Source organism: Pogoniulus pusillus, chromosome 38, assembly GCF_015220805.1.
Source record: "Pogoniulus pusillus isolate bPogPus1 chromosome 38, bPogPus1.pri, whole genome shotgun sequence".
NCBI lineage: Eukaryota > Metazoa > Chordata > Aves > Piciformes > Lybiidae > Pogoniulus > Pogoniulus pusillus.
The window spans coordinates 1,072,180-1,099,507 of record NC_087301.1 but is presented as its reverse complement, the minus strand read 5'-3'; the positions used below and the strand labels follow the sequence as shown (position 1 = coordinate 1,099,507).

At 53.5% G+C, this 27,328-nt stretch overlaps 1 protein-coding gene across 6 annotated transcripts in view; it reads left to right on the top strand.

The window, feature by feature from the left end:
• Positions 1-27,328, top strand: part of LOC135191187 (protein CEPU-1) — a 480,880-nt gene that overhangs the window by 443,712 nt on the left and 9,840 nt on the right. For all 6 annotated transcript variants that reach the window (XM_064173250.1, XM_064173252.1, XM_064173255.1 and 3 more), the window contains one exon: positions 26,486-26,620. In XM_064173250.1, the coding sequence (XP_064029320.1) occupies positions 26,486-26,620 (135 nt within the window). The remainder of the gene's footprint in view (positions 1-26,485; positions 26,621-27,328) is intronic.

Below are 27,328 nucleotides of genomic sequence, written 5' to 3'. Positions count from 1 at the left end.
CCCCCTGCTCTGCTGGGACCCTCCTCTCCCACTCCCATGCCCCTCACTGCCTTCTCCCCCACACCATCCATCCTCTCCTAAGCAGGCTCCCGGCGCAGGATGCCTCTGCCTTTCACGAGGGCTATTTTCTGTGTTTGCTGCCATCCAGCAGGTTTTTTCCCCCAGGGAATCTTTACCTGCGCTTGAACCAGATGTTTCCATTTTACTTAGGACTTAGCTGCTATGGAAACTGAGGATGCACCAGGAGAGGAAGAGTGAGCTAATCAGAAATTACCTGTGGTGCTGTGTAATTTGCAGCAGCAGCTCTTACCTGATTTTGGCCATGATTAGGCATTCTGCTTTCAGAACGCAAAGGGAACAAATGATCACAGAGATTTACTTGCGGCTGGCCTCCTGCTGGCGGAGGGTGCTGAGCCCAGAGGTGGCCCGAGACAACTTCGGCGGCTGCCCGTCTCCGGCGGCTGCTCCTCTCTTCTCCTCTCCGGGTCTGCCGAGCCGCCGAGGGGGACCTCTGCTTCATCTCGCATTCGGCGTGCATGGGAAAGGCAAAGATTGGAAGCGTGGGGACTGAAACGAGAGGCAGGGCAGGTGCGCAGAGGTGCTGCAGCAGATGCCGAGACGGCAAAGCCTTTCCCTCCTAGGACAGCCTCTAATTTGGAGAGCCAGTGGCAGGCAGGGACCCAAAACTAGCTGCTGGCCCTCTCTTGGTTTAGCTCTGCCTCGCAGCTCATCCCCGGGGGAGCCTCCAGCGAGCTGCCTCTCCGTCTTTCTTGTAGTGGTGGAGAAAAGGGATGGAGGAGAATTGGTTCAGGGGAGGCTGGTGCATAATTGAAGGGTTTACATAGCAGGAGGGTAAGCAACTCTCACTGGTGTCACTGGGGACAGCCTGGGATGGCTCTGGCTGTGCCAGGCACGGGCAGAGCAGGAGCTGAAGGCGCCATCTCCACGCTCACACCACTGAGTGCTCCTCTGTGCACAGGCACTTCACAGGCCTTATTATTTTCTTGGCAGCTCTAAGCCTGCTGTGAGGCTCTTGGTGAGAAATGGAGCAAGTTAGAATGTTTGCTCACCAGGGGAGCATATGGTTGGGTCCTTCGGAGGATTTGCACTGAGAGCAGCCTGGCTCCCTGGAGACTGAGCTCACTTGAGACCCCTTTCCAGCCACCCCCAGCTCCCTTAGCTGCTAAGCTGTTTCCTCACCCGTGCATTGCTCTGGTCCAGTGCAATGTGTTTAGCAGCTTGGTCTGGTAAGCTCTGCTGGATTCCCACGCCTGCAGTTACCATGTTATGGAAGCTGTTAAGCCTGGGTTTAGGTTCTCTTAGGTTTGAGGACTGGCAGAATTCCCTGCAACTGACAGGAGAAAAACATTTTTGCTGTCTATCCCAAAGGCTGGGTGCACCTGAGCAAGGGCAGTCCCAACAGAGCCAGCATTCTTGGTGCCTTCATCGCTGGCCTGAGCCCTGCATGGTGGCTGGTCCTACCCTCGTTTTGCTGTGAGCAAAAGCAGATGCTGGCTCCAGAGAAGCGTTCTGTCAACCTATGGTCAGCCCAACCAAGATGTGCTCCAGCCTATCTTCTGTCCCTCTGCCTTACTCTTCTCTATCCTTTTTAATTTCTTCTCCCAGTGATGATGTACTAAGCCACAGCCACTCCTGACTCCTGTCAGCCACAACTGAACAGGTTGAGGTAGAACACGAAAGGGAGCTGGAGCAGTAGCCGCAGCTTCTTCTGCCTTGGGGGGACAGACTGCTCTGGGGCTCTGCCCCAGGCTTGGGTGCTCCAGTTGGCAGCACAACTGCCGCTAGAGCTGCCAGCAAGACTTCAAAATGTAGCTCACCAAAACCATAGTAGGAAGCCAAGCTCTGGCACATTGTGAGGCCTCTCCATCTCCCCGTTGATACCCGAGCAAGGCCAAGACCATTAGAGAAACACCCTCAGAAGGGTGAAGGGAGGGAGGAGGGCAAAGAGAGGGAAGAAGAATGTAGATATGCATGGTCTGGCTATAACAGCCAGGGTGAAGGGAGGCAGGAGAGCAAAGAGGGGAAGGAAGGATGTAGATAACCACAGTGTGGATGTAACACCCTGAGTGAAAGGAGAGAGGAGAGCAAAGAGGATGCAAATAACCATGACTGGGATATAACACCCAGCATGAAGGCAGCAGCATCCTCCCAGAGGAGATGTAGGTCATGCAGAAGGCTTTGACACTGGGGTCTGGCAGACAGTGTTGTGTACCCCTGCACATTTGCCTTTTCACCCACAGGCGCTGAGCATCTCCTTGTTTCCAAAGGTGCCCCCAGCCTCACAGTACCGATGCCATCTGTAACCTGTGCCTCTAGTTAACAGTCTGGCTTTGGTCACTCAGGTGTTTCCATAGCTACTGGGCTCTTTGTTTATTTTGGGGGGCAACTCTGATGTTGTCATGGCAATTGCCAGGTTGTCATCTCCCAATGGGTGGAGGCTGGGATTAGCTGGCTGGCAGGAAGGGCACAGGACGGCGCTGAAGCGTGCGGAGCTGCTGGCGAGCAGATACTTATCCGTGCCGCAGACACGGTTCTCATCGTGCTTCGTGTTGGTGCTGAGCAACTGCAGTGAGAGCTCTCCCAGGAGGGATGAGGGCTCAGCAGCCTCCACCCCAGGAGGAGCAGGCACGGATTAGCAGTAATGATCACGAGGGCTCAGTGGTCAGGTGGCAAGTGTGGTTCTCCTGCCACGATGGGAACAGGCACAAAAGGAGAGGGTGTAACAACAAGGCTTTTGCAGATAGCTCCACTGGTTCATCTGCCTGGCTGGCACCAGTCTGCCCCACACAGGCATCTTGAGCTAGAGGCAGCATCCAAGTCATCATTGTTAACGATCCTTGGTGGACTTCCCTGCCATGGTTTTGTCTAATTGCTTTTTGATGGTTGCTGAAGTATGATAGATTCCGGTGTAAGGCTTAGGAGAGCTGCTGCCAGGGCAGGAAGACATTTCCGTTTGGCTTGATGGTGTCTTTACTTGTAAGAGGTCTGATCAAGAGGTCTTTGCAGTGGGAATCTCTCATTAATCTCAGGATTAGGCTGGGTGCTGAAAGACAGATCCCGTGTGGAGCTGGAATCCTGAGCCAAGTCCAAGCTGTGCTTTGTGGAATATCCACCTTGGTGCTTTGCAGGGCAGAGGCACAAGCCAGGGAGGTGCCTGGAGCATCCTGACGTTCCCACATCCGGATATCCTCCCCAGTCAATCCGTTTAACCTCCACAGCCCTCCTCATCCCTCCTGGAAGAGGTACAACAGCAGTCCCTTGTCTTGCAGGGCCTGTGGGAGGATAAATGCATTCAGGACGTGAGGCAGTGGTAATCACAGCTCATATATGCACTTAAGATAGATGAGACACAGTGGCCTAATGTGGCAGAGGTCTCCTGAGATCATCTGTCTATACATCAGCAGCAAAGCAGCGAAGGGGCTCTGGGAGAAGTCTGGTGTATTTGGAGATATTGATTCTCCCTGGCTCTTGGCTGGGCTTAAAGCAAGAGGACAAAGGGAAAAAGAAGCAAAAGCAGCAGCTTGAATTGTTGCTTGTCCCTGAGAAGGAGGCAGCTCCTCCCTTCTCACAGCTTTGGCCGTTGAGCACATCTCTTGCTGTCTGCCTCTTCCCAGGGTCCTTTCTGGACAGGAGGCAGGGGATGATTGGTAGGATAGGTTGGACCTCAGATCTGTAGCACAGAGAGAGAGAGAATCCACCTGGGTGGGGAAATCTCCACCTGCTTCTGTGCCGCCTTGTTCCTCACAGTGATCAGCTCAGCGTCCTGTGAGATCACTGCCTTGAACCCTGCCTTGAATTAGCTTCAGGCCAGAGAGATGTGGCCTCTGCTGGGCCTTTGGACTGGGAACATCTCTGGGGGAGAGCAGACAGTTTGTGCAAGGCTGCTTCTGTGTTCATCTCTCAGCACTGACTCTTGGCTCCTTTTGAGCTGTTGTGTGAGCCACAGTCCTGCTGCTATGGCTGTGTGATAGAGCACAAAGCCAGCCCTGAGCTGTAGTGTTCATAGATTCATGGAAAGGGTTGAGTTGGAAGTGACCTTAAAGATCATCCAGTTCCAATGCCCTGCCATGGGCAAGGACAGCTTCACTAGACCAACTTGCTCAAAGTCTTCTCATCCCACCTCATCTTCAACACCTTCAGGGAGAGGGCATCCACAGCCTCCCTGGGCAAGCTGTGCCAGTGCCTCCCCACCTTCACTGGAAGGAATTTCTTCCTGATCTCCACTCTCAATCTCCCCTCTTCCAGTTCAAAGCCATTGCTCCATGTCCTATCACTACAAGCCCTTGTGAAAGGTCCCTCCCCAGCCTCCCTGTAGCCTCCTTCAGCTACTGGAAGGCTTCTCTGAGGTCTCTCTGGAGGCTTCCCTTCTCCAGCTCTCCCAGCCTCTCGGGTTGGCCACCACGCTGTACATGGTGTCCCACCTCACCCTGCTGCATACCTCCCCTGTTCCTGCAGCAGGCCAAGTGTCTCATGGAGGCTCACTTGGTGGCCAAGCACCTCATCCTCCTTCCAAGAGGCCATTGCAGGGCCTGGGCTCCAGCTAAATTAACTGAAGCATTTCAACCAGCTCCAATCCTGTCGGCAGCTCAAGCGTCCCCTTGTTTACTGTTGAAATAATTACTGCTTTGCCATAATATTAGCTCTGAGCCGTGACTCCATTACCATTATCACCGGAATATTACCCATTTATTATCTCCCAGCAACCCTGGAAGATGAACACTAGGCTTCAGAGACCAATTGTTTTACAACAGACAGGATCTTGGTGTGCATTGTTTAATGAGGTAAACTACATTATAGCTGGCATTAATTTGGCTGCAGTGCACTCCACTAAATCATTGCTAACCTGTAAATCTGCCACTGGTTTTGATGCACGTTTCATCAGAGCACACTGGGCACAGCAATTGGGAGAAGGGTCAGCAGTGGCCCAGCTGCTTTTGTATGGTGTGGGGTGCAAGGAAATAGGTTGTGGTGCTCTTGGAGTAGCAGAAGTAGGAGGTGGATGCTACTTGTGTCTGTGGTTGTTTGTGTGGTTTTGGGTCTCTCATGCCAAGAAGTCTCTCATGCCAAGAAGGACACTGAGGGACTGGAGCAGGTCCACAGAATCACAGAATTGAGCAGGTTGGGAAAGACCTTTGAGATCATTGAGTCCAACCTATCACTAACACCTTCAAATTAACTAGCCCCTGGCACTAAGTGCCTCATGCAGACTCCTCTTAAACACCTCCAGGGATGGGGACTCCACCACCTCCCTGGGCAGCCCATTCCAATGCCAATCACTCTTTATCTGAAGAACTTCTTCCTAACATCCAGGTCTAGACCTGCCCTGGCACAGTTTGAGGCTGTGTCCTCTTGTTCTGTTGCTGGGTGCCTGGCAGCAGAGCCCAACTCCACTTGGCTACAGCCTCCCTTCAGGGAGCTGCAGACAGCAGTGAGCTCTGCCCTGAGCCTCCTCTGCTGCAGGCTGCACACCCCCAGCTCCCTCAGCCTCTCCTCACAGGGCTGTGCTCCAGGCCCCTCCCCAGCCTTGCTGCCCTTCTCTGGACACCTTCCAGAACCTCAACATCTCTCTTGAATTGAGGGGCCCAGAACTGGACACAGAAGGGCAATGAAGCTGATGAAAGGACTGGAGAGCAGGGCTGGTGAGGAGCAGCTGAGGGAGCTGAGGCTACTTAGTCTGGAGTAGAGGAGGCTGAGGAGAGACCTCACTGCTCTCTACAGCTCCCTCTGAAAAGAGGTTGCAGTAAGGTCGGTGTTGGTCTTTTCTTCCTAGTATCAAGTGACAGGAGAGCAAATGGCCTGAACTTGTGCCAGGGGAGGGTTAGGTTGGACATTAGGAACAATTTCTTTGCTGCAAGTGTGATTAGGGATTGGCACAGGCTGCCCAGGGAGGTGATGGGAGTCCCCATGCCTGGAGCTGTTCAAGAAATGTGTGGCCATGGCACTGGGGGAGAGGGGTTTGTGCCCATGGTGATGTTAGGCTGACAGCTGGACTCAGTCATCTTAGAGGTCTCTTCCAACTGAAACAATTCTGTAGTTCTGTGAAGGAGAAGCCCAGGAGCTGCTTGCAAAGTGTGTGGACCTGTGTTGTGACCAGCTCTGGCATCCTGCCATGAGCAGGAGCATTTTGGGCCCCTTGAGTGCCAGCAGTTTCCCATTGGATCCCAGGACAACAGGAGCTGGTGGCATTGCCTTATGGGCTGCAGGGTTTACCTTCCTCAAGGAGTGACTTAAAGACACTTAGTGTGGCCACAGTCCAGCTGCTTGCTGTGGGTAGCTCCCTTCAGCACTTCCCTTCCACTGCTGTGCCCTGCTTGCTCCTGCTCTGTGGAAGCAATGGGAGCTGAGGTACTTGTGTGTGTGTATCTGTATAAATAAAAGTAATGGCTTTGATTCCCTGCATGGTGGAAATGAACTCTCTGAGCTGATTTGCTTGCATATCTGGCATAGCTGCCTTGCAACTATGCATCTTGGTACAGAAATAACAAGACCCCTACCAGCTACAAATGAGGCAATGTCTTTCCCTTAAGAAAAGGAGGCAGAAACACCCTCTCAGCTCCAACATATTCCCTAAACATAGCTTTGCCATGTCACACTTCCCCTCCTTGCCAGCAGCACAGCATGCTCAGCTCAGGGAAGCAGGTGGAGCAGTGGCATGGCCCAGTGCTGTCATACTGGGAGTGGGGGGGCAAAAGTAGGCAGCTCTGCTCACACCTCCAGTTGTTACCCTTTGCTTTATCCCATCAATTGCCTTTCCCACAGAGGCCAGCCCCACTGTGGTGCTGAAAGAGGCCCCAGTCTGCGTTGCCACTGTGCCAGACATGAGTTTAGCTGGCACCCCCTACAATGCCAGATTAATAAACATATTGAGATTAATAAACATATGGAGAGGATCCTTGGGGGCCCTTCCAACCTGGCATTCTGTGATTTCTATTTCTTGCTCCTGATCTGACTCCTTGCCATGACAATCTCATCAACCCTCTGTGCATGAAGTGGCAACAGGACGTGGTCAGGACGTGGTCAGGGCAGCAGGGAAGGTTTTATTCACTTCCATATCACCCTCAGTGCCCTCTGCTCAAGCTTCTCATGCTCTGCCTTTGCTTGAAGATGGTGATTTTTGCCCACACCATCATCTTTTCCCCATCCCTGCATCTTTTCCCCATCCTTGCATCCTTTCCCCATCCCTGCATCCTTTTTCCATCCTGGCATCTCTTCCCTGTCCCTGGCATCCTTTCCCATCCCCACAGCCCTTCTCCATACCAGCATCTTTTACCCATGCCTGGCATCTGTTCTCCCTCCCCAGTATCGTCTCTCTGTCCCTGCTGTCCTTTCCCTGTCCCCAGCAGCCTTTCTCCATCACCAGCATCCTTTTGCCAGCACCAGCATCCTTTCCCATCTCATCACTCTTTCTGCCTCCTGGCATCCTTTCTTCATCCCTGGCACCTCTTTTTCATCCAACATCCTTTGTTCATCCCTGGCACACATTCACCATCCCCAATGTCTTTTGTCCCTCCTTAGCATCCTCTCTGTTCCTGAGACCCTCTCTCCATCTCCAGCATCCTTTCTTCATCCCTAGCACTCTTTCCTCATCCCAGCATCCTTTCTCCATCCCTGACACCTCTTTTCCATTCCAGCATCCCTTTGCCATCCCTGGCACCTGCTCTCCATCCCCAATGTCTTTTTTTTCCCTCTTCTACACCCTCTGTCCCTGGGTACCCTTTTCCCCCACCTCTGGTATCCTCTCTCCCTCCCCATCAGCACCAGGGAGAGGAGGACCTGTTAGATATTTGTTTGATGTGCTGGGCCAAGGCAGACAAACCCCCAACGACTGCTGGTGGCAGCTTGGGGGATTTTCCACCTCTCCCTCTTCCCCTGGCCAATGTGTGGCTTTGTGTCGGGGCTCACTCCCTGCCTGGGCCTCTCCTTTCATTGGGCCGGAGCAAGGGCTGGGAGCGTCTGAGATGCGAGAGATCTCCACGCAAATTAAAGCCTTTTATCAGCCCCTAATAGCTGTGCAAACTAATTATATTTGGGCCAAACTTTGCCAGCAACTCCCCCGAGGTATTATTATAAAAACCTGAGCTGTGCAAGCTTGTCCCCATTCTGTCAGCACCAGGTCGCCTCAGCTACAGAAAACTCAGCTCCGGCTGCTCTTAGCTCCCGAGATGTGCTTTGCATAAGCTGCTGCAGTTGGTTTTGGGGAGGAGAGAGCCCAGCTGGGCTGCCTCACATGTGGGCCAGGTCTGCCAAGGCCAAGGGCAGGGCTGAGTGGAGAGGAGCAATGCTAAATATTTCTTTGCCCAAGCCCTGCTGAGCCCATGTCAGTCTGAAACTGCCACCAAGAGGACCTCAGGGCTGCAGGTACATGGATCATAGGATCATAGAATGGTTTAGGTTGGGAGGGACCTCAAGGATCAGCCAGTTCCAACCCCCCTAGATCAGCTCCAACACCTCCCACTAGAACAGGTTGCTCAAGGACTCATCCAACCTGGTCCTGAACACCTCCAGGGAGGTTGTGGAGCACAGAAGCACTGAATGGGATCTTTGAGTGGCCTTCCAGGATCTGAAGAGGGTCCAGGAGGGCTGGGGAGGGACTATTGACAAGGTCAGGTAATAGCAGGAGGAGGAGGAATGGGTTTGAACTGGCAGAGGGGAGATTGAAACTGGATGTTAGGAAAGGTTCTTTGCAGTGAGGGTGGTGAGACACTGGCACAGGTTGCCCAGCTTGGTTGTGGCTGCTCCCTCCCTGCAGGTGTTCAAGGCCAGGTTGGATGAGGCCTTGAGCGACCTGTTCCAGTGGGAGGTGTCCCTGCCTATGGCAAGGGGTTGGAACTGGATGATCCTTGAGGTCCCTTCCATCCTAACCCATTCTGTGATTTACAGCCTCCCTTCCCTTGTGGCATGTGGACAATGAGTGCTCCGTGGGAGAGCAATGTGCCCTTGTGGCCAAGTAGGCCACTGCTCTCCTGGGGTGCTGCACGAGGAGCGTGGACAGCAGGTCACAGGAGGTTCTCCTCTCCCTCTACTCTGCCCAAGTGAGACCAAATCTGGAGTATTGTGTCCAGTTGTGGGCTCCCTACGTCAAAAGGGACAGGGATCTACTAGAGAGTGTTCAACAGAGCCCAACCCCACCTGGCTACAACCTCCCTTTGAGTAGCTGTAGACAGCAATGAGGTCTGCCCTGAGCCTCCTCTTCTGCAGGCTAAACAGCCTCAGCTCCCTCAGCTTGCCCAGGACAGGGCACAGAGGCCAAAGGCCTCCCCTGCATTCACCTGCCCGCATCACCCATCAGTGCTTTGAGCCAAACTCCTCTGCTTGTGGTGCTTGTCTGGCAGGACAGAGGCTTTGTGCCCCCACCCCCTGCCGCTGTGCTGCCCTCGCTCTCCTCCCGGGCGCAGCTTGGCGGCTAATGGGGTGGAGCTGGCGGCAGCACTGCCCATTAATGGGGCAGAATACAAACAGAATAAAGCCTTCATTTCCCAGGCTGTGCTTCCATTAGTGATAGACTTCACAGCTCACAGGCCCTTCGCTTGCCTCCATGTTTCCTCAGCTGGCGCAGAGTGAGAAGAGTCATCAAATTTGCCTTTCCAGTTGACTGTGTGTCCAATTCGCCGTGAAATGTTTCTCTCTGTCGTGAATATTAAGTGCCCGAGGAGCCTGCAGCCAGGGGATTAGGCAGGGCAGGTTGCCAGCCCCGGGGGCATGGGAGAGATGCGGGTGCAGAGAATGAAAGGTGACAAGGCAGGGTGTCGGGACCGAGGGAAGGGACCACGTGGCTGGAGGGAGGAAGAGGGAAGGAGGGAGGGGAGGAAGCAACCATGCAAAATGTGCTGGAGAGAAAGGGAGAGGAGCTGGAGAGTGGCAAAGAGACTGGCTGGGAGGAGGGATGTGGTGGGCAGATGATGTTGTGGCAATGGAGATCTCTGCTCTGCCTCCTCGTTGCCCTGTTCCATGACCTTGCTGCTTGCCATGGAAGATGTTGCATCCGAAAATGGCTTTGGTTAGAAGCTTTAATCCTCAATGTCTTACAAATCTCCACCCTTAAGGTTATCCAGTCCAACCATTAACCCAATACTGCCAGGTCACCACTAAACCATGGTCCTCAGCACCATGTTTGTGGAGTCTCCTTCTCTGGAGCCTTTCCAGGTCTGTCTGGATGTGTTCCTGTGTGACCTGAGCTAGGCTGGATGATCCTACTCTGGCAGGGGGGTTGAACTCAATGATCTCTTTGGGTCCCTTCCAATTCCTATCATCCTGTGAGCCTGTGATATTCCCATGCCTTTCAAGTCTCCTCAGGGATGGGGAATTCACCACTGCCCTGGGCAGCCTGTTCCAGGACTTGACAACCCTTTTGCAGAAGGATTTGTACCTCATGTCCAACCTAACCCTAAACACAGCTTGAGAACATTGCCTCTTATCCAGACTGAACAACCTCAGTTCCCTCAGCTGCTCCTCACAAGATCTGTGCTCTACAACCTTCACCCCCCTCATCAGCAGAACACACCAGTGCCTGCTCTGCTTTCTAAACCAGTTGTTGGTGGTGTTCTTGGCTCACGCTGGGGACTTTGGGGCTGTGCCTATCCCTTAGCCTCAACAGGGGTAGGAAGAGAATTTCTTTGTCTCTCCTGAGGCTGAGAAATGCTGCTGCACTGCTGTGGGCAAGGAGCTGCCCTATGCCAAGCTAAAGCAGAGCAGTGAACAGCCCTGGAGCTGCAGGTAGCATTGCACAGCAGAAAAAGGGGTTGTGACATGAATTGGAGGGGAACGAAACCACACTGGGCTTGAGGCTATGTGGCCAGCAGGGAGAGCAGGGAGATCTGTTGTGTATTTAGTGTATTCTGTAATGGTCTTTGATTGAAGGGTTGCCCTGGGGCAGGGCAGCAGGAGTTCGGGTACTGGGGCAGGCAGCTTGTGCCAGGGTTGATGGTACCATGGAGGGGTGCCTGCAGCTTCAGTAGGCACATCTGGCAGCACATATGGCACATTGCTGCAGCTGGAGGTGATGAGGCATGCACGCCCTGATTCCCCTGCCCCTGCCCACAGCCCCCTTCTCCTGGTGGTGTGGGGGACAAAAAGCCAAATCCCTCTGCTGTGCCCAGGCTGTGGGCATAATTTGGGTACTGAGTGGAGCCGATGGCAGCGTTTCCTTGCAACTCTTTGCTGAGATGACTTCTGCTACAGCATCCCTCACTGCAGGGGGAAAAATGCCTCTTCCTCTCCCATCTTCTCTTGCTTGAGTCAAGATAATAATAGTCTTTTTCTGATCCCCTGAACTTTCCCATCTGCTTGGTAAAACAATGGCAATTCTTTTTCCTCCTGGTCTCTCTCTCTCTCTGCCTTCCTCTCTTTTATTTTTCTCCTCCTACAGTATAATTTAAAGCCAGAGCCCATGGGTTTGTCCCTTCCTGTGATACGCTGCAGCTATTTGAAATGGCTTTTCCCTGGCACAGCAATGCCTCTTGCTGCCCTCCCAGCACCCATAGTGGGACTGATACCTTCACAGGAGGCCTGGAGAGGGGACAGTGGGCTCGGTGTCTTCACAGGAGGCCTGGAGAGGGGACAGTGGGCTCGGTGTCTTCACAGGAGGCCTGGAGAGGGGACAGTGGGCTGATCTGCTTGTCCCCAGTCCCTCCCAGTGCCATGCCAGGCATCACCCATCCCTGCAATTCCTCCCTGCGACAGCAGCATCCTCGCCAGCCACCCATGCCCCCCTTGTCCATCTGTCTCTCCACCCCTGTGTTTCCCCTGCTGCTCTCAATACACCACAGTACTGTGAATGAACCTCTAGAAATGGAGACATCAGTGCCATAAAACACGAGGGACAGAGCAAGGCCACTGGGCTGGAAAATAGCGTGTCTGGAAAAATAAAGACAGGCTGAAGATGATGGAGAGGCAGCAGCCAGCTCCACCCTGCCGCCGTCCGGGTGCCTCCGGGGCGTCAAGAGGGGTCAGGAGGTCCTGGCAGAAGGACACTGTCCCCTCCATGCAGAAAGCCACCTGGGCAGCAGTGTGCAGCTCGCCATGAGCTGCCTGCAGGGGTAGTCAGGGTGAGGGGAAAGTTTCCCAGCTCGCCAGGACTTCTCCTTGCCGGCGCTGGGGCTGCATCGGCGGCGCTCGGCACTTACGGTGTCGCTCTAATGCCATTATGCCTCCTGCTTCCCGTCCCAGGGATATTCCTTAATGCGCTGAAATGCAGCTTAGGGGAGGCTACAGCCATTTAACACTCGGGATTGCAATTGCTTCTTAAGAGCTTGTCCTGCAGGGAAAGCCCTTGGGTTTCAATTTGCAGCCAGAGGGACCCTTCACGGTCCTGGCTGCTGGCAGCTGCTTCTCAGATAAGTCCCGGGGAAAGGAGGACAGCTGGAGCTGAGCAGGGGATGGGGATGCTCCTCCTGGCAGAGCAGTGCCACTGGACCCTGTGATGTGTGACTGGGCAGGGGGTTGGCACTGAGGTGGGAGATGATCCAGCTCTTCCAGCTCTCTCAGGCCCATGACAGAGTTTTTTCATAGAACCATAGGATTGTTTTGGTTGGAAAAGACCTCTTAAGTTCATTAATTGTCAACCTAAGGCCACCGTGGCCATTAAACCATGTCCTCAAGTGCCATGGCCACATGTTCTTTGAACACCACCAGGGATGGGGACTCCACCACTTTTCTGGGCAGCCTGTTCCAGTGCCTGGCCACTCCTTCAGGAAAGACATTGATCCTAATATCCAACCTACCACCTCCACCTTGGCATAATTTCAGGCCATTTCCTCTCCTTCTATCACCTGATACTAGGGAGAAGAGACCAACCTCACTTCAACCTCCTTGCAGAGAGCTATAGAGAGCCATGAGGTCTCCCCTTAGCCTCTTCCTCTCCAGACCAAACAATCCCATATCCCCCTAAGAGTTGTGCCCTAGACCTTTCCCCAGCTTCATTGCCCTTCTCTGGACATGCTCCAGCTCCTCAATGTCCTACTTGGAGTGAGGGACCCAAAACTGAACCCAGCCTCAGGGATGCTGAGTGTGGGGGCACCTTCCTGCTCATGCTGCCCACACTATTCCTGATCCAGGCCAGGGTGCTGGTGGCCTTCTTGGCCACCTGAGCACACTGCTGGCTCACGTTCAGCTGCTGTCACCCAGCACCTGCAGGTCTTTTTCTCACAGGACAGCCACTCTGCCCCATTCTTGGACCATTCATGGGGTTGTGACTTTGTTAAACCTCATACCACTGAGCTTGGCTCCATGGATCCAGCCTGGCCAGATCCCTTTGCAGAGCTTTCCTACCCTCCAGCAGCTCAACACTGCCACCCAATCGCGTGTCCCCTGCAGCCTTCCTGCGGGCGCTTTTTCAGCTGCAAACAGCAGGCAGGAGCACCTCATCTCTCGGCGTTACCTTCCTTGCCAAGCCTTGTGCGCCGCAGCTCCTCCTGGGGACAGCAGAGAAGCTGCCAGAAATGGGATGGGCTCCAGGAAAGCCGAGCTGCACCGGGAGTGGAGCGAGGAGCAGGATGCCTGTGTTTGTCTGAGCCCTGCCCCGGCAGCATCTGTCACTCTGCGACGTCTCGGTGTCAGCGCCGCAAATTATTTCAGCACTACCCACTGTACCCCACCTGTCAGGCAGCCCCTCCACACCTTGCCACCTCTCCAAAGGAACTTCCCCAGCAACGGCTGAGAGCCAAACAAGAGGGCAAATTAAATCAGAAGCGCAGCTCCGGCACCCAGGGGGAAAATGCACATCGGCTGTGAGTTATTGCGCGGCGCAGGCTTGCGGGAGGGGAGCAGAGGCTTTTGTCACTGCCAGGGGCCATGAAAAATGAATTAGGGCTGCTGCTGGGAGAGGGCACGCAGCAGAATCTTTCATCCTGGCGACGCTGTCCTCTCTCACCTTGCGAGTGAAAAATCCTGGGGAGGAAGGAAGAGTAAAAGGAAGGAAGCAAAGAGGAGGCCTCGTTGGGTGGCTCGTTAGGGTTTGGCTCTAGGTTGTGGGAGAGACCACAGGGGGAAGAGTGGATTGGATGTCCTGAGAGGAAATGGTCTAAGTTGTGCCAGGGGAGGATAAGGTTGGAGATTTTGAACGATTTCTTCGCTGCCAGAGTGGTCAGGGGTTGGCACAGGCTGCCTGGAGAGGAGGTGGAGTCCCCATCCCTGGAGGTGTTCCAGAAACGTGTGGCCATGGCACTTGGGGACATGGTTTGGTGGCCATGGTGGGGTTGGGTTGCTGGTTGGATTTGATGGCCTTAGAAGTCTCTTCCAAATGAAACAATTCTTTGATTCTGTGACAGCATCATTGGTGCCCAAGCAGGAGCACAGAGCTGCTGGGAAATGCTGTGCCATCAGCAGCTGTCTGGAGAGGATTTGGCTCGGTGTGAGCTTTGATATTTGGGGTCCATGTGCCTTTTCCATGCCTTCCTGCAATGAGGGCAGTGACCTGGGGCCAGTTGAGCCTCTGCCTAAGCTTTCCTATAAGAGCATCCATCCCTCCCAGTGTCACCATGAGAACCACCATCTCACCTTCTGAGCAGATGGACCCCAAGGGGATGTCAGCTGCATGCTTATAGTACTGAGTGGGCATTGAGAGAAGCAGCCCTCTAAGCCCACATCTGACACCGCTTAGGCGCTCGGTGAACTGTGACCATTGCTAATTTGCTCTAATGGGATGACATCTGCCATCTGGACCTGCTCCTGGGGTGTGATGGTTTGGGAGTTACCTCCCACTCACTCTCTTATGAAATCACCCAGACTGGACTCAGCTGGCTGGAAGCTAAGGCATGAAGCTTCCTGTTCACAGCTTAGCACAAGATACAAGCAGATAGTTACAATATTGACAGCTATAGGCAGGAATAGACAAGTCAAAGGTAACAGAGAAACACAACAGCCCTCCCAGAAACCAGAGTCCCCAGGAGGGGCTCCCAACCACACTTCCACTTCCTTTCTACCCCTCTACCTTATCCCAGACTTTGCCTTATGTGCAAGGTGAGTTTGGAGGATGGGCATGGGGAGTTAGAAGCAGATTTAAATGGGTTACACAGCAAAAGCACAGGGAGAAAAACACAGACACAGATTCCTACAGATAGAGGCTCTCACACTGTGTCTTATCTGTGTTCGTGTCCTTGTTTTTATACATCCCAGCAAGCTGAGGAGTGCAGCAGACAGCAGCATTGTTCCCTTTTCACAGCCTATACTCTAATTTCCCTCATTAAAATATTCCAGTTTGCCTCAAACTGGCACATGGGGCAGAAGTTCTTTATGGGCACCTCAGGAGGGGGCAGGGGCTGGGAGATGCTGAAGATGGTTGAATTTGTTGAGCTCTGAGCTGCCTGAGAGCAAGCTCTGCTCTCCTGCGTGCCAAAACAAAAGGGCTCATTCTTTATTCGACTCATTTGCTCCTGAGTTAGAGCCTCATTCAAGGGTGGTTGGTCCCCGAGTTGTTTTGTTTTGTTTCTTTAAATATTAATTTCCATAATCCTTTTATTTCCCAAGGAACTACTTCTTGCAAACAAAAGGTTTAATGCTTCTCTTTTATTCCTGGTAACAAATAAGTTGTCTGAGGCGTGCAAACATCCCGGCAGCAGCAAGCCGTGCGTGCGCAGCAGCCGCCAAGCCGCCGTTAAGGATGACTTGTGGTGCTCAGGGGAGGGAGGAGAAGCATCCTGATGGATGCAGCAGCATCCCTCTACTCTGCTCTCGAGAGACCCCACCTGGAGCACTGAGTCCAGTTCCGCAGCCCCCAGCATAAGAAGGACCTTGAGCTGCTGGAGCTGATCCAGAGGAGGCCAAAGCAGTGTGAGCAGCAGGACAGGGGAGGTGATGCTGCCCCTCTGCTCTCAGCAGGCCCCACCTGGAATACTGTGTGCATTTCTGGGGCCCTCAGCACAAGAAAGACAGGGAACTGCTGGAGCAGGTCCAGAGGAGACCACAAAGATGGTCAGAGGGCTGGAGAACCTCCCCTAAAAGGATAGGCTGAGGGAGTTGGGGATGTTCAGTGTGGAGAGGAGAAGGCTCCAGGGAGACCTTAGAGCAACCTTCCAGTAGCCCCTGAAGTGGGCTACACGACAGCTGGGGAGGGCCTTCTGAAAGGGCTTGCTGTGGCAGGATGGGAGGATGGGCTTTTAGCTGAATGGGGATTTAAAGTGGATCTTAGGAAGAAGTTCTTCAGTATGAGGGTAATGAGACTCTGGAACAGGTTCCCAGGGAGGTTGTGGATTTCTCCTTCCTGGAGGTTTTCAGGGTCAGGTTCAACGAGGCCTTGAGCAACCTGGGCTAGTGGGAGGTGTCCCTGCCCATGGTGGAGGGCTTGGAACTGGATGGTCTTTGAGGTTTTTTCCAAGCCAAAGCATTCCATGAATCTATGAACCTCCCAGGAGCTGTTCACCCAGAGGAGAGCAGTGAGCCCAGGCAGCGCTGGGAAGCCCCCAGGCACCCCGGGATCCCCATGCGCTGCATGCAGGAGCCTCTGCATTGCCTTTTTGAGATGGGAGATGTGCGAGGCGAAGGCTGGGGAGCACAATAGAAGATAGACTGCTTGTATCCCATTGTCTGGAGAATAGATGGGCTGCAGGCTCCTGGAGAATAGGAGCTGCCACTCAAGTGGCTTTAATAGAACAGGCGGCAGATAGATTTCAATGAAAGGAATGAGTATAAATATTGTTAGCACAGGAGAGGAGAGGAGTGAGGAAGATCTCGTTTGGGAGCCGCTGTGGGGAACTTTCAAGGACTTTCAAGCCAAAAACTCCTCAGTGGTGCTGCACTGGGTGGCAAGATAGGCTTGGCCATGCTGCACAGCACTGGGGAGGCAAGCGGGTGTCCCAGTATAGCTTTGCAGAGAAGGTCCAACCTAGTCGCAGGGTGTGCTGGTGAGCTGCCCACTGACAGAATCACAGCCACAGAACATCAGAGATTGAAAGGGACCTCCAGAGCTCATCCAGTCCAACCTCAGAGCTGAGTGTGAGGGCATTTGAGAAACACAGGCACAGAGGTGGGTCCAGCCTCAGCTCTAGCTCTGAGCAGTGCAAGAACTTCTAGGAAAGGTCTTCTCTGGCAGCAGGGAGCAGAGGTTTGGCACTGGGCTGCAGAGCCCTTGGTGGTTGCATTTGGAGGGTGCTCACTCACAGCTCTGTGTTCTGTCCCTGTGGTCATGGGCAGCACACACCGAAAAGCACAACAGGAACAAAACTGCAGGTGAAAGTTCTGCCAGATCTAATTAAATGAGGAATATGAAGCAGGAAAATTAGATGCTTCCCTTTTCCTTGGTGACATGGCCACAACTGGCAGCAGTCACCAGCCCTGAGGTGCCAGGATGAGGAGGGACCCTGGGCTGCAGCAACAGAGGAAGCTCCTGTGAAGCACAAAAGCCTGGCAGTGAGAACATCATCCCCTGGGGCTTTGCACAGCATCAGGCCACAGAAACATGCTAATTAACATGGAAGAGCATGTAGGGGGAGAGACTCCTTCCCTTGCCATCAGGGAACTTCAGAAAGAGAGGGACTTGGCCTCATGTAAGCACGACACAGCCTTTGATATGCTGCGAGCCTGCTCATGGGGCTACATCCTTCTGCTGAAGGCTTGTGGAAAATAGAGAGGAGAAGCTCCATGCCCTGTAGCTGCTGCACACTGCTCCTGTAGGTCATGTCCCTTTCACAGAATGCCAGGTTGGAAGGGACCCCAAAGATCAGCTGGGCCAAATTTCTAGGTCACAGTAGAGCTGCAGTGAGCTGGCCCAGCACCCTGGCAAGCTGAGTCTTAAAACTGCCTAGTGCAGGGGACTTGACTGCATCCCCTCGGAGACAATTCCAGTGTCTGACTCTTCTGATGGGGGAAAATTGTCTTCTGCAATCCAATGGGAATGTCCCCAGCAGTAACTTGCCCCTACTGTCCCTTGTCTTTTCCATGGGACTCTTTGTCCTGGCAGCCACCATCCTAGGAGGTGTCCAAAGCCCATGTGGGACATGGTCTGGTGGCCATGGTGGTATGGATTGATGGTTGGTTTCGATGATCTTAGAGGTTGCTTCCAACCGTAACAGTTCTGTGACTCTGTGGCTTATGGGGCATGGTGCTGTTGTGTCACTGGTTGGACTTAGAGGTCTTTTCCCACATTTATGATTCCACAATTCCTTCTCTCTCCTCCTCTGATTCCTTCCCTCACCTCCCTCCCCATGCTCCAGGAGCCCAGACGCTGGTGCTGTGCTACTAAATCACCCTCCCTGCGCTTTTCCACCCAACATCGCAGTGAAGCAGAGGTGAAGCAGGTCTCGGGCACCAACAATTCCCTCTTATTACCTTTGTGGGTTTTATTTATTTACTATAAACTATTATGGGCTGGCCATCACTGCCGTGCCGGAGTGACAGTGGAAAATAGATGGCTCTTGGTCGGCGCTCGGCGCCGGGAGCTTGCGCGGTGTTAATTTTTATTGCCAGAAGTAGCTATAAATTGATAGCTCAGAATGGCTGCAGGGACTGTAATTAACTAGTTACTATTTCACCTCCAAAAGGAGCCAATGCTTCACGCTCTTACTTTTACTTATCTGGCATCAGCTGCTGTCAACATCCGCTGAAGCCAGTATAAAGATTTATAGACCTTGGAGGTAAATATTGACTAATGGGCAGCTTGGCTTAATGTTCACCTTGAAGGACAATAAATTGTGCTATTGATTGGAGGCAGATGTCAATATCTGCATTGTTGTAAACATTTTAATAAAATTATCTCCATAAAATATTCTCCTGCTCAGGCTGATCCTGGCTGGTAGCCTTGGTACCTGGCAGGAGCAGCAGCACGGCATAGGGCACGGTGTAGGGTGCCACAGGAATGGGCTGCCCAGGGAGGTGGAGGAGTCACCATCCCTGGAGGTGTTGAAGCCAAGCCTGGCTGGGGCACTTAGTGCCATGGTCTGGTGGATTGGCCAGGGCTGGGTGCTAGGTTTGGCTGGAGGAGCTTGGAGCTCTCTTCCAACCTGCTTGATTCTATGATTTTATGATCTCCAGGGATGGGGCTTTGACCACCTCCCTGGGCAACCCATTGCAGGGTCTCAGCACCCTCATGGTGAAGGATTTCTTCCTGAGCAGATTTGAGCAGATTTCAGCATCACACTGACATCTGCAAAGGGAGTCCTGGAGCCCAAACCTGTTGCAGGATGACTTTTGAGGTTACACCTTTGAGCTTTAGAGGTGGAAAAAATCATGGAATCACATAATTGTTTTGGTTGGGAAAGACCTCTAAGATGATCCAGTCCAACCATCAACCCAACACCACCATGGCCATTTAACCATGTCCCAGAGTGCCATGGCCACAGGTTTCTTCAGCACCTCCAGAGCTGGGGACTCCACCACCTCCCTGGGCAGCCTGTGCCAATCCCTGACCACTCTTTCCATAGAGATTTTTTTTCCTAATCTCCAACCTAACCCTCCCCTGGCACAAGTTCAGGCCATTTCCTCATGTTCTGTCACCTGGTAGAGCAGCCTAGATGGCTTGGCTGCCTTGATCCAAGGTGCAGGGGAGTTGGTATGGGCCCAGATGTTGGCAGGATGCATCATGGCTTGGAGCAGGGGCAGGGTCTACTCCTCATCAAGTTTGTGGTCCTCAGGAATTGTCATAGTGCACAGAAGAAGCTGTGGTAGCTGTACCACTTGCTTCTGCCATGGGCAGGACACTGTGGCAGGAGCAGTGTCTTGCCCCCAGCTCAGCCAAACTTGCTGAAGAGCATCAGAGGCAGCATTCAGCCAGGAAAAAAGCCATAAGGGTTCTCAAAGACTGGAAGAGGTGCCCCAGGTAGATGATTGAGTCCCCACTCCTGGAGGTGTTTAAAAGAGGTATAGATGTGGTGCTGAGGGATGTGGCTTAGCACCAGCCTCAGCAGAGCTGGGTCACAGTTGGGCTCGATGCTCTTAAAGGTCTTCTCCAACCAAAAGGGCTCTGTAATTCTGTAAGCAATGCACCTAGAGGCCTGAACGTGGCTGCAGCAGCAAGCAGGGGACAGCAGCACGTAATTAATTTGGGAACATGTGCTGGCTTTCTGGTGAGTTATTATCTTGTCAGAGGCTCGGTGGAAGCAGGCGGAGGAGGAGGCAGAAGGGAGACGTGTCGGGCTGGGGGAGTGAGAGGCACGGGGTGGAGAGTGGCACAGGGGGAGGATTATGGATGCAGGAAGCATCTGCCTGCGTCTTGTTCTATCTCTGCTGTTAGGGACCTTGCTCCTTTGTGCTTCTCCCTCCCTCAGTTTTCTTATCGAGGTCTGGCAGAGCAAGTTCCAAGCAGTGTGTGGTGGTCTTTGTGCAGCCTTGCACTCAATAAGGAGATAGATTCAGGCTCTGCTTTTCCATCTCCCCATCTCCTCTGGGGTTAGTTCATCATCCTCGGCTGATGAGCAGGGATTATGCTTTTGCCTAGTCCATGGCTGTTCCATTTCTGGCCTCTATGATATTATTAGTATTAATAATAATAATGATGGGTGCTGGCTGTGCTGGTTTTCCAGCTCCTGAGGAGATGAGAGAGCTCTCCCATTAATTCCTGCAATATTTCAGCTCCTAATTGTGCCCAAGCAGAGACAGCCTTGAAAAGTTCCTGCTATCAATTCAGGTGAAGCAGCACCAGTAACTAGGAGAGAGCTCCTGGAGCTATGGTGCCTGGGGCAACCCTGCCCTGAGCATCCCTGGACATCCCTGAGCACCCCTGAGCTCCTGTTACCTTTGGAGACAGGGGCTGTGACAGCTGGATGTCCATCACATTGCTCTAGTTCCACTGGTGGGTGAGTGGTGGGAGGATTGTGGTGCAATCTAAAGGGACAGAGAAGGGAAACGAACCTGGTGAAGGGTCTGGAGGAGCAGCTGAGGGAACTGAGGTTGTTTAGTCTGGAGAACTGGAGGCTGAGGGGAGGCCTTATTGCTCTCTACAACTCTCTGACAGGAGGAGGACCCTAGTGACAAGTGATAGAACAAGAGCAAATGGACTCAGCTTGCACCAGTAGAGGTTCAGGTTGGAAATTGGGAACAATTTCTGTACTGCAAGAGTGATCAGGCATTGGAACAGGCTGCCCAGGGCAGTGGTGGAGTCACCATCCCTGGAGGTATTCAAGAGATGTGTGGTCATGGCACTCTGGGACATGCATTAGTGCTCTGGTGGTGCTCCTAGGTTGGACTCAATCATCCTGGAGGTATTTTCCAGTCTAAACAGTTTTATGGATCCTGTGTGAGGCTGGTTGGGGCAACATTTCCCATCCAAAATCCATGCTGGGGCTTGCCTCACTCCTAAGACTGAGGAACTGAGCTTCATCCAGAGCAGCGTCTGTGTCCCTGTTCGTGTGGATAAATGTCCCTCCCAGCCCTGGGGGACCCCAGCAACCAGAGGGACATGGGCACCCTGTTAAGGTCTGCGCTCACAGATGGAGTTTGCTTAACCCTAGCCTGCTCCCTGGGTCCTGTCTATTTGTTTTTCCATTGCTGGCAGTGTCACTAATGAATGAGATTTGTCCTGCTATCACCACGACTGCCCATTATAAATTGGCCAAACCACAGAGGCCAAGGAGCTGAGCAGTGCCTCAATTACTCCTGCTCTGCGCCTTCGCCTCTCGCCCGGCGCAGGCACCAAGGCAAGCTGGCAGCGCAGGCGGCAGCCAAGCGGCTTTATGGGGCTGGTTTTCCAGGTCCTGTGCCCCTCTGCTCAGCACTGCTGTGGCCACACCTTGAGTCCTGGGTTCAGTTTGGGGCCTCTCACTACAAAAAGGACATCGAGGGGCTGGAGTGTGTCCAAGAAAGGCAACAAAGTTGGCGAAGGGTCTGGAGAGCAGGGCTGGTGAGGAGCAGCTGAGGGAGCTGGGGGTGTTCACTCTGGAGAGGAGGAGGCTGAGGGGAGACCTCATTGCTCTGAAAGGAGCGTGGGTGTTGGTCTCTTTGCCCTGGTAACAAGAACAAGGAGAGGAAATGTCCTGAGATTGTGCCAGAGGAGGGTTGGGTTGGAGATTAGGAACAGTTTCTTCTCTGCAAGAGTGGTCAGGCACTGGAACAGGCTGCCCAGGGAGGTGGAGGAGTCACCATCCCTGGAGGTGTTGAAGGCATGGGTGGACATGGCACTCTGGGCTGTACGTGGTGGCCGTGGTGGGGTTACACTGGCCTTTGGGCTCGATGGTCGTGCAGGTAGTTCCCAACAGAAACACTCCCACGATTCTAAGTGCCACTCTTCCTGAACCCCCTCAGAGACAGGGACTCCACCAGCTCCCTGGGCAGCGTGTCCCAGTGCCTCACCACTCCTTCAGGAGAGAAACTGCTCCTAACATCCAACCTAAACCTCCTCTGGTGCAGCCTGAGGCTATTTCCTCTGGCTCCATTACACCAGACCCTGGAACCCTGAACTCTTTGCCGCGTGCATATCTCCGTCTCCAGCTCTGCGCCAGCACAGAGGAAGCCTTCATCTCTCAATTTCCTGAGCTTTGGCAGGCAGAAGCTGACCCTCACAGTTACTTTAATGAAGTCTTTAGCTGGGTAACCGAAGGCACTGGAGCTGCTTTGCTCCCAGATCAAACCAGGGCTGCGTATGCTGCGGCTCGGCCACCGCAAGAGCTAATGCTCGCTGCCTGCGAAGCGGAGCCAGCACGCTCGGGGAAGGGTCTTTGGTTAGGTGGGAAGCAAAGTTTTATCTGAGCCTTTGCACAAAGCAGAGTCAGCTTTGCTCACCGAGCATCTGAGGGCCACCGGCTGTGTCGGTATTTTATCAGCAGGCAGCGCTGTGCTACAGAGAAGCCAATTCTAGGTCAGCCATAAAAGGGATTTTTCTTTCCCCCTCTCTCTCCTTTTCTCTCTTATGTTTTTTTTCAGTGCACACAGTGCTGCAGGCCTTCTGGAAGTAATGCTGCAATTTGTGTGTCTCCAAAGGGTATTGATCTGGGGGTAACTCCTTCATATCATACCCTTCAGTTGTGTTAAGTACTGATGAGCTCAGCGGTTTTGAGCAGGAGCCGCTCAGGTGGGAATTTTAGTGGGGGCTGAGAGCGCAGGAGGACATCAGCAGTGTATTGGTTGCACAGCAAAACTCACTTCACCCCTTTCAGCAGCTCGTGGGGTGGCACAGGCTGCCCTCCCAGATAGGACTGCCCAGATCTGTGGGGCACACAGGTCCATGGGCTTGTCTGCCAAGGCAGCAGTGGGTGAGCAAAGTCCTGGGGCTGCTCTGGTGCAGGGGACAGCCAAGGAAAGACTTCATTTTGGCTGAGTGTATTTGCTGTAGTGTGAGCTGACACTAGCAGAAGGCAGGCTGGGAGAGCTGGGGAAGAGAAGGCTCTGGGGAGACCTCAGAGCAGCATTTCAGTATCTGAAGGGGACCTGCAGGCTGAGGAGGAGCTGTTTCCAAGGGCTTGTAGTGACAGGACAAGGGGCAATGGTTTGAAACTGGAGCAGGGCAGATTTGGGTTGGTCATTAGGTGGAAGTTCTTCATGGTGAGGGTGGTGAATTACTGGAACAGGTTGCTTAGAGAGGTGGTGGAGGACTTGTGCCTGGGGACATTCAAGGTCAAGCTTGATGGGGTCACTGAGTAATCTGCTCTAGTTGGAGATGTCCCTGCTGACTGCAGGGGGGTTGAACAAAATGAGCTTCAAGGGTCCCTTCCAGCCTGCTGCATTTTGTTTAATTCTTTGCAATTTAACTTTGAAACAGACATGGAATTGTCAAGGCTGGAAGGGACCTAGTTCCAACAACTCTGCCATGGGCAGGGACACCTCACACTAGATCAGGTTGCTCAAAGTCCCATCCAGCCTGGCCTTAAAGACCTCCAGGGATGAGGCTTCTGTGATTCTGTAAACCTGGCGTGGCACCAGTGGGTGCCCAGGTTGCCAGAGCTTTTGTAGGGCCACTGCAGGCAACACACTGATGCTGGCTCATTGTGCAGGCCCTCGTGTCCACCTGCTCTGCAGACGGCCACCTCGGCAGGTGCTGGCCTGTGAGCAGGCTGTTTCTGTCCCGTGGGCAGCAATGCTGTAGAAGCAGTGTGTGGGCTGCAGACAGTGTGTGCCCTGCTGCAGCCTCACTGTGTGCCTTCTGCGTGCATTTGTTGGGAGCAAGGTGTTTATGGTTGGCTGGTCAAGCACAACAAGCTACAGCCCAGCGGGTCAGGCTAGCACAGAGCTAGGTGGGGAGTGAGGACAAGTGTGGGATCACCCAGCTTGGCTAGCAGAGCTGATCAGGTCCCCTGGGGACTGGGGACCTGCGCTTGGCCTCTGTGCCATTGGCACTCGCTGCCCGAAACAGCTGTCCAGAGCTAATTTACTTCCTGATGCTGCAGCAGTGTTAATTTATAAATTACACTGGTAATTCGAGCTGTTATTAATTTCAGATGGTGTAGGGCAAGCCTAATTAAAATATGACACCAATTGCCACACATATGTACCCAGGACCAGCCTTCAGAATTTATAGGACTACCAAGTGTGACACAGGGCTGGGAGATGCTCGGCGCCGCAACTGCGGCAGTGCAGCTGCAGGGGGCCCGGGGGGAGGTTGCAGGGAACTGAAGGGAGGAGTTGTCCACATTTCAAGGTCATCAGAGAATCAAAGAATGGGTTGGGTTGGAAGGGACCCTAAAGGTCATCTAGTTCAAACCCACCTGCTGTGGGCAGGGACACCTTCTGCTCCAACCTGGCCCCAGGGAGGGGGCATCCACGACCTCCCTGGGCAACCTGCTCCGCCCTCACTCTAAAGAGTCTCTTCCTAGTCTCCAGTCTCAGTCTGCCCTCTCTCAGCTCAAAGCCATTGCCCTTCATCTTATCACTGCAAGCCCTTGTCAAAAGGCTCTCCTCAGCTTTCTTGTAGGCCCTTTTCACATTTTGGAAGGCTGCTGAAAGGTCTCCCCAGAGCCTTCTCTTCTCCAGGCTGAACTCTTTCAGCCTGTCCCCATAGGGGAGGTTCTCCAGCCCTCTGATCACCTTTGTGGCCTCCTCTGGACTCACTCCAACAGTCCAATGTCCTTCTTGTGTTGGGAGCAGTAGAAGTGGACGCATCAGAGACCCACTCGTGGTGTTCATTCAGAGGCAAGAGGTGCTTCTCCAGGACGTTTTGCAGACACCTCCTCACTGCCAAGTTTCTGTATGTTTGTTTTAACTCCATGATCTCCTTCAACCCAGAGCCTATCACTTCCCAACACCTGTGCCTCACCAGCCGAGTGCCGTGGGTTTCCAGGAGCACTTCAAAGCAAAACAGGCTCTTGGAAGGAAGGAAAGAAGGGGCTGTAAGATGCCAACAAAAGGAAAAGCTGCTGAATGCATCTGCCTGGCTTTGAGGGAAACTGGAAGCTGTGGTGCAGCCCAGGCAGGAGGGGAGGGGTGAGCATGGACCCCCATGGAGAGCACAGAAATGAGCCTGGAGCAGCACAGGAAAAATGATGCCGCAGAAGGGAGATGTTGACATTACAACTACTGGGAATAAACTGGCTGGGAATTAACTGAAGCTGAACAATCAGGGAAGGATGTCTGTGCAGGGGTGGGCAAGCCCAGCAGTGCCTCCTAGATGGAGGGGGGAGTGGGATGAGCTAATGGCAAGGAAAGATGATTTCAGGCTGTTCTAAAAGGGTGGATGTGTAACAAGGACCCACCCTCTGCATGCTGGAGCCATTACCTCCAGCAAGTGATGCTCCTGACAAGTCCAAGACCATTGCTGAGGTCCAGTGCTTGCAGACACCTTTCTGGCAAGGGTTTGTTTGGCATGGTGTGGCTGGGACTTGCAGGGTGGGTGTCCTGTTGTGCTGTAACAGAGTCACCAACAGGCACAGGTTTTCACAGGCTCACAGGATGTCAGGGGTTGGAAGGGACCCGAAGAGATCATTGAGTCCAACCCTCCTGCCAGAGCAGGGCCATCCAATCTAGCTCAGGGCACACAGGAACACATCCAGACAGGCCTGGAAAGGCTCCAGAGGAGACTCCACAACCTCTCTGGGCAGCCTGTGCCAGGGCTCTGGGACCCTTCCAGGCAAGAAGTTCCCCCTTGTGCTGAGCTGGAACCTCCTGTGCTGCAGCTTCCATCCATTGCTGCTTGTCCTATCCCAGGGAGCAGTGAGCAGAGCCTGTCCTCCCCCTCCTGACCCCCAGCCCTCAGTTACAGACATTGATTAGATCCCCTCTCAGTCTTCTCTTCTCCAGACTAAGCAGCCCCAGGGCCCTCAGCCTCTCCTCATCAGGCAGTGCTCCAGTCCCTGACTGCCCTGCCGTAGGCAGAGACATCCCCCACTAAAACAGGTTGCTCAAGGCCTCATTCAGCCTCACCCAGGCAGTGCTCCAGTCCCCTCACCATCCTCGTAGCCCTCCCTTGGACCCTCTCCAGCAGATCTCTGTCCCTCTTCAGCTGAGGAGCCCCAAACCGAAGGCAGCACTCAAGATGAGTTTCTCACCAGGGCGGAGCAGAGACAGATGAGAACCTCCCTGTATCTGCTGGACACACTCTGCTTATGCCCCCCAGGATCCCAGTGCCCCTCTTGGTTTTGCATGCCTCGTCATCACTCTGCATCTGTCCCTGCAGCTGTGGGCTTCATCAGCGAGGACGAGTACCTGGAGATCACAGGCATCACGCGGGAGCAGTCGGGCGAGTACGAGTGCAGCGCATCCAACGACGTGGCCGCTCCTGTGGTGCAGCGAGTCCGAGTCACTGTCAACTGTGAGTAGCCTGCAGCCCGGGGCAGGGACAGCTCACACCGTCATGCCCCACGGGGTTGTGCTGGGGTGAGCTCAGCTTTCAGGCCGCAGGGCTGAGCTGGGCAGTGGCAGTTTGCTGAGCAGGTGGTGGTTTGCCTTTTTTCTTTCCCTTCCCTCCCCCACTCCCCCTTTTTTTGTTTTGTTTTTGAGCTCCATTTTCTTTCCACCACCTCCTCCTCAGCTGTCTCCATCAACCTGGGTTTTCCACCCATGCTGAGATGCTGTGCTGATAACCTCCAGGGAGAGGAGAGAAGTGAGCAGTAAATAGGATTTTTTTTTCTCTGAGTTGAGAAAAAATGAGAGAGAGAAAGAAATAGATTAAAAAAGAAAGTAGAACCATTTGTTCTCAGGCAGAGGTGGAGACCCCCCCCTAGGCCCCTCTCCAGACACCCTTTCAGCTGTAAGGGGTTGGCACAGGGACACATATGGTGCCCAACAGCTGAGAAGCTCCATTCTGTGGAGCTCCACAGCTCACTGAGCTGTGGTGTGGAGTCCCCTGTGAAACCAAAACCTGCTTGGACAGCAGTGGCAGAGGAGCAGGAGCTAGGGATGGACTCAGATAGGATTTTTGGCTCCTTTGTAAGAGCAGAGAAAGAAAAGGGATCTTGAGGAGCAAGAGGGGGTGCTGGGATACCCCAAGGTGCTGACGCCAAGGTTTTGCATCTTCCCC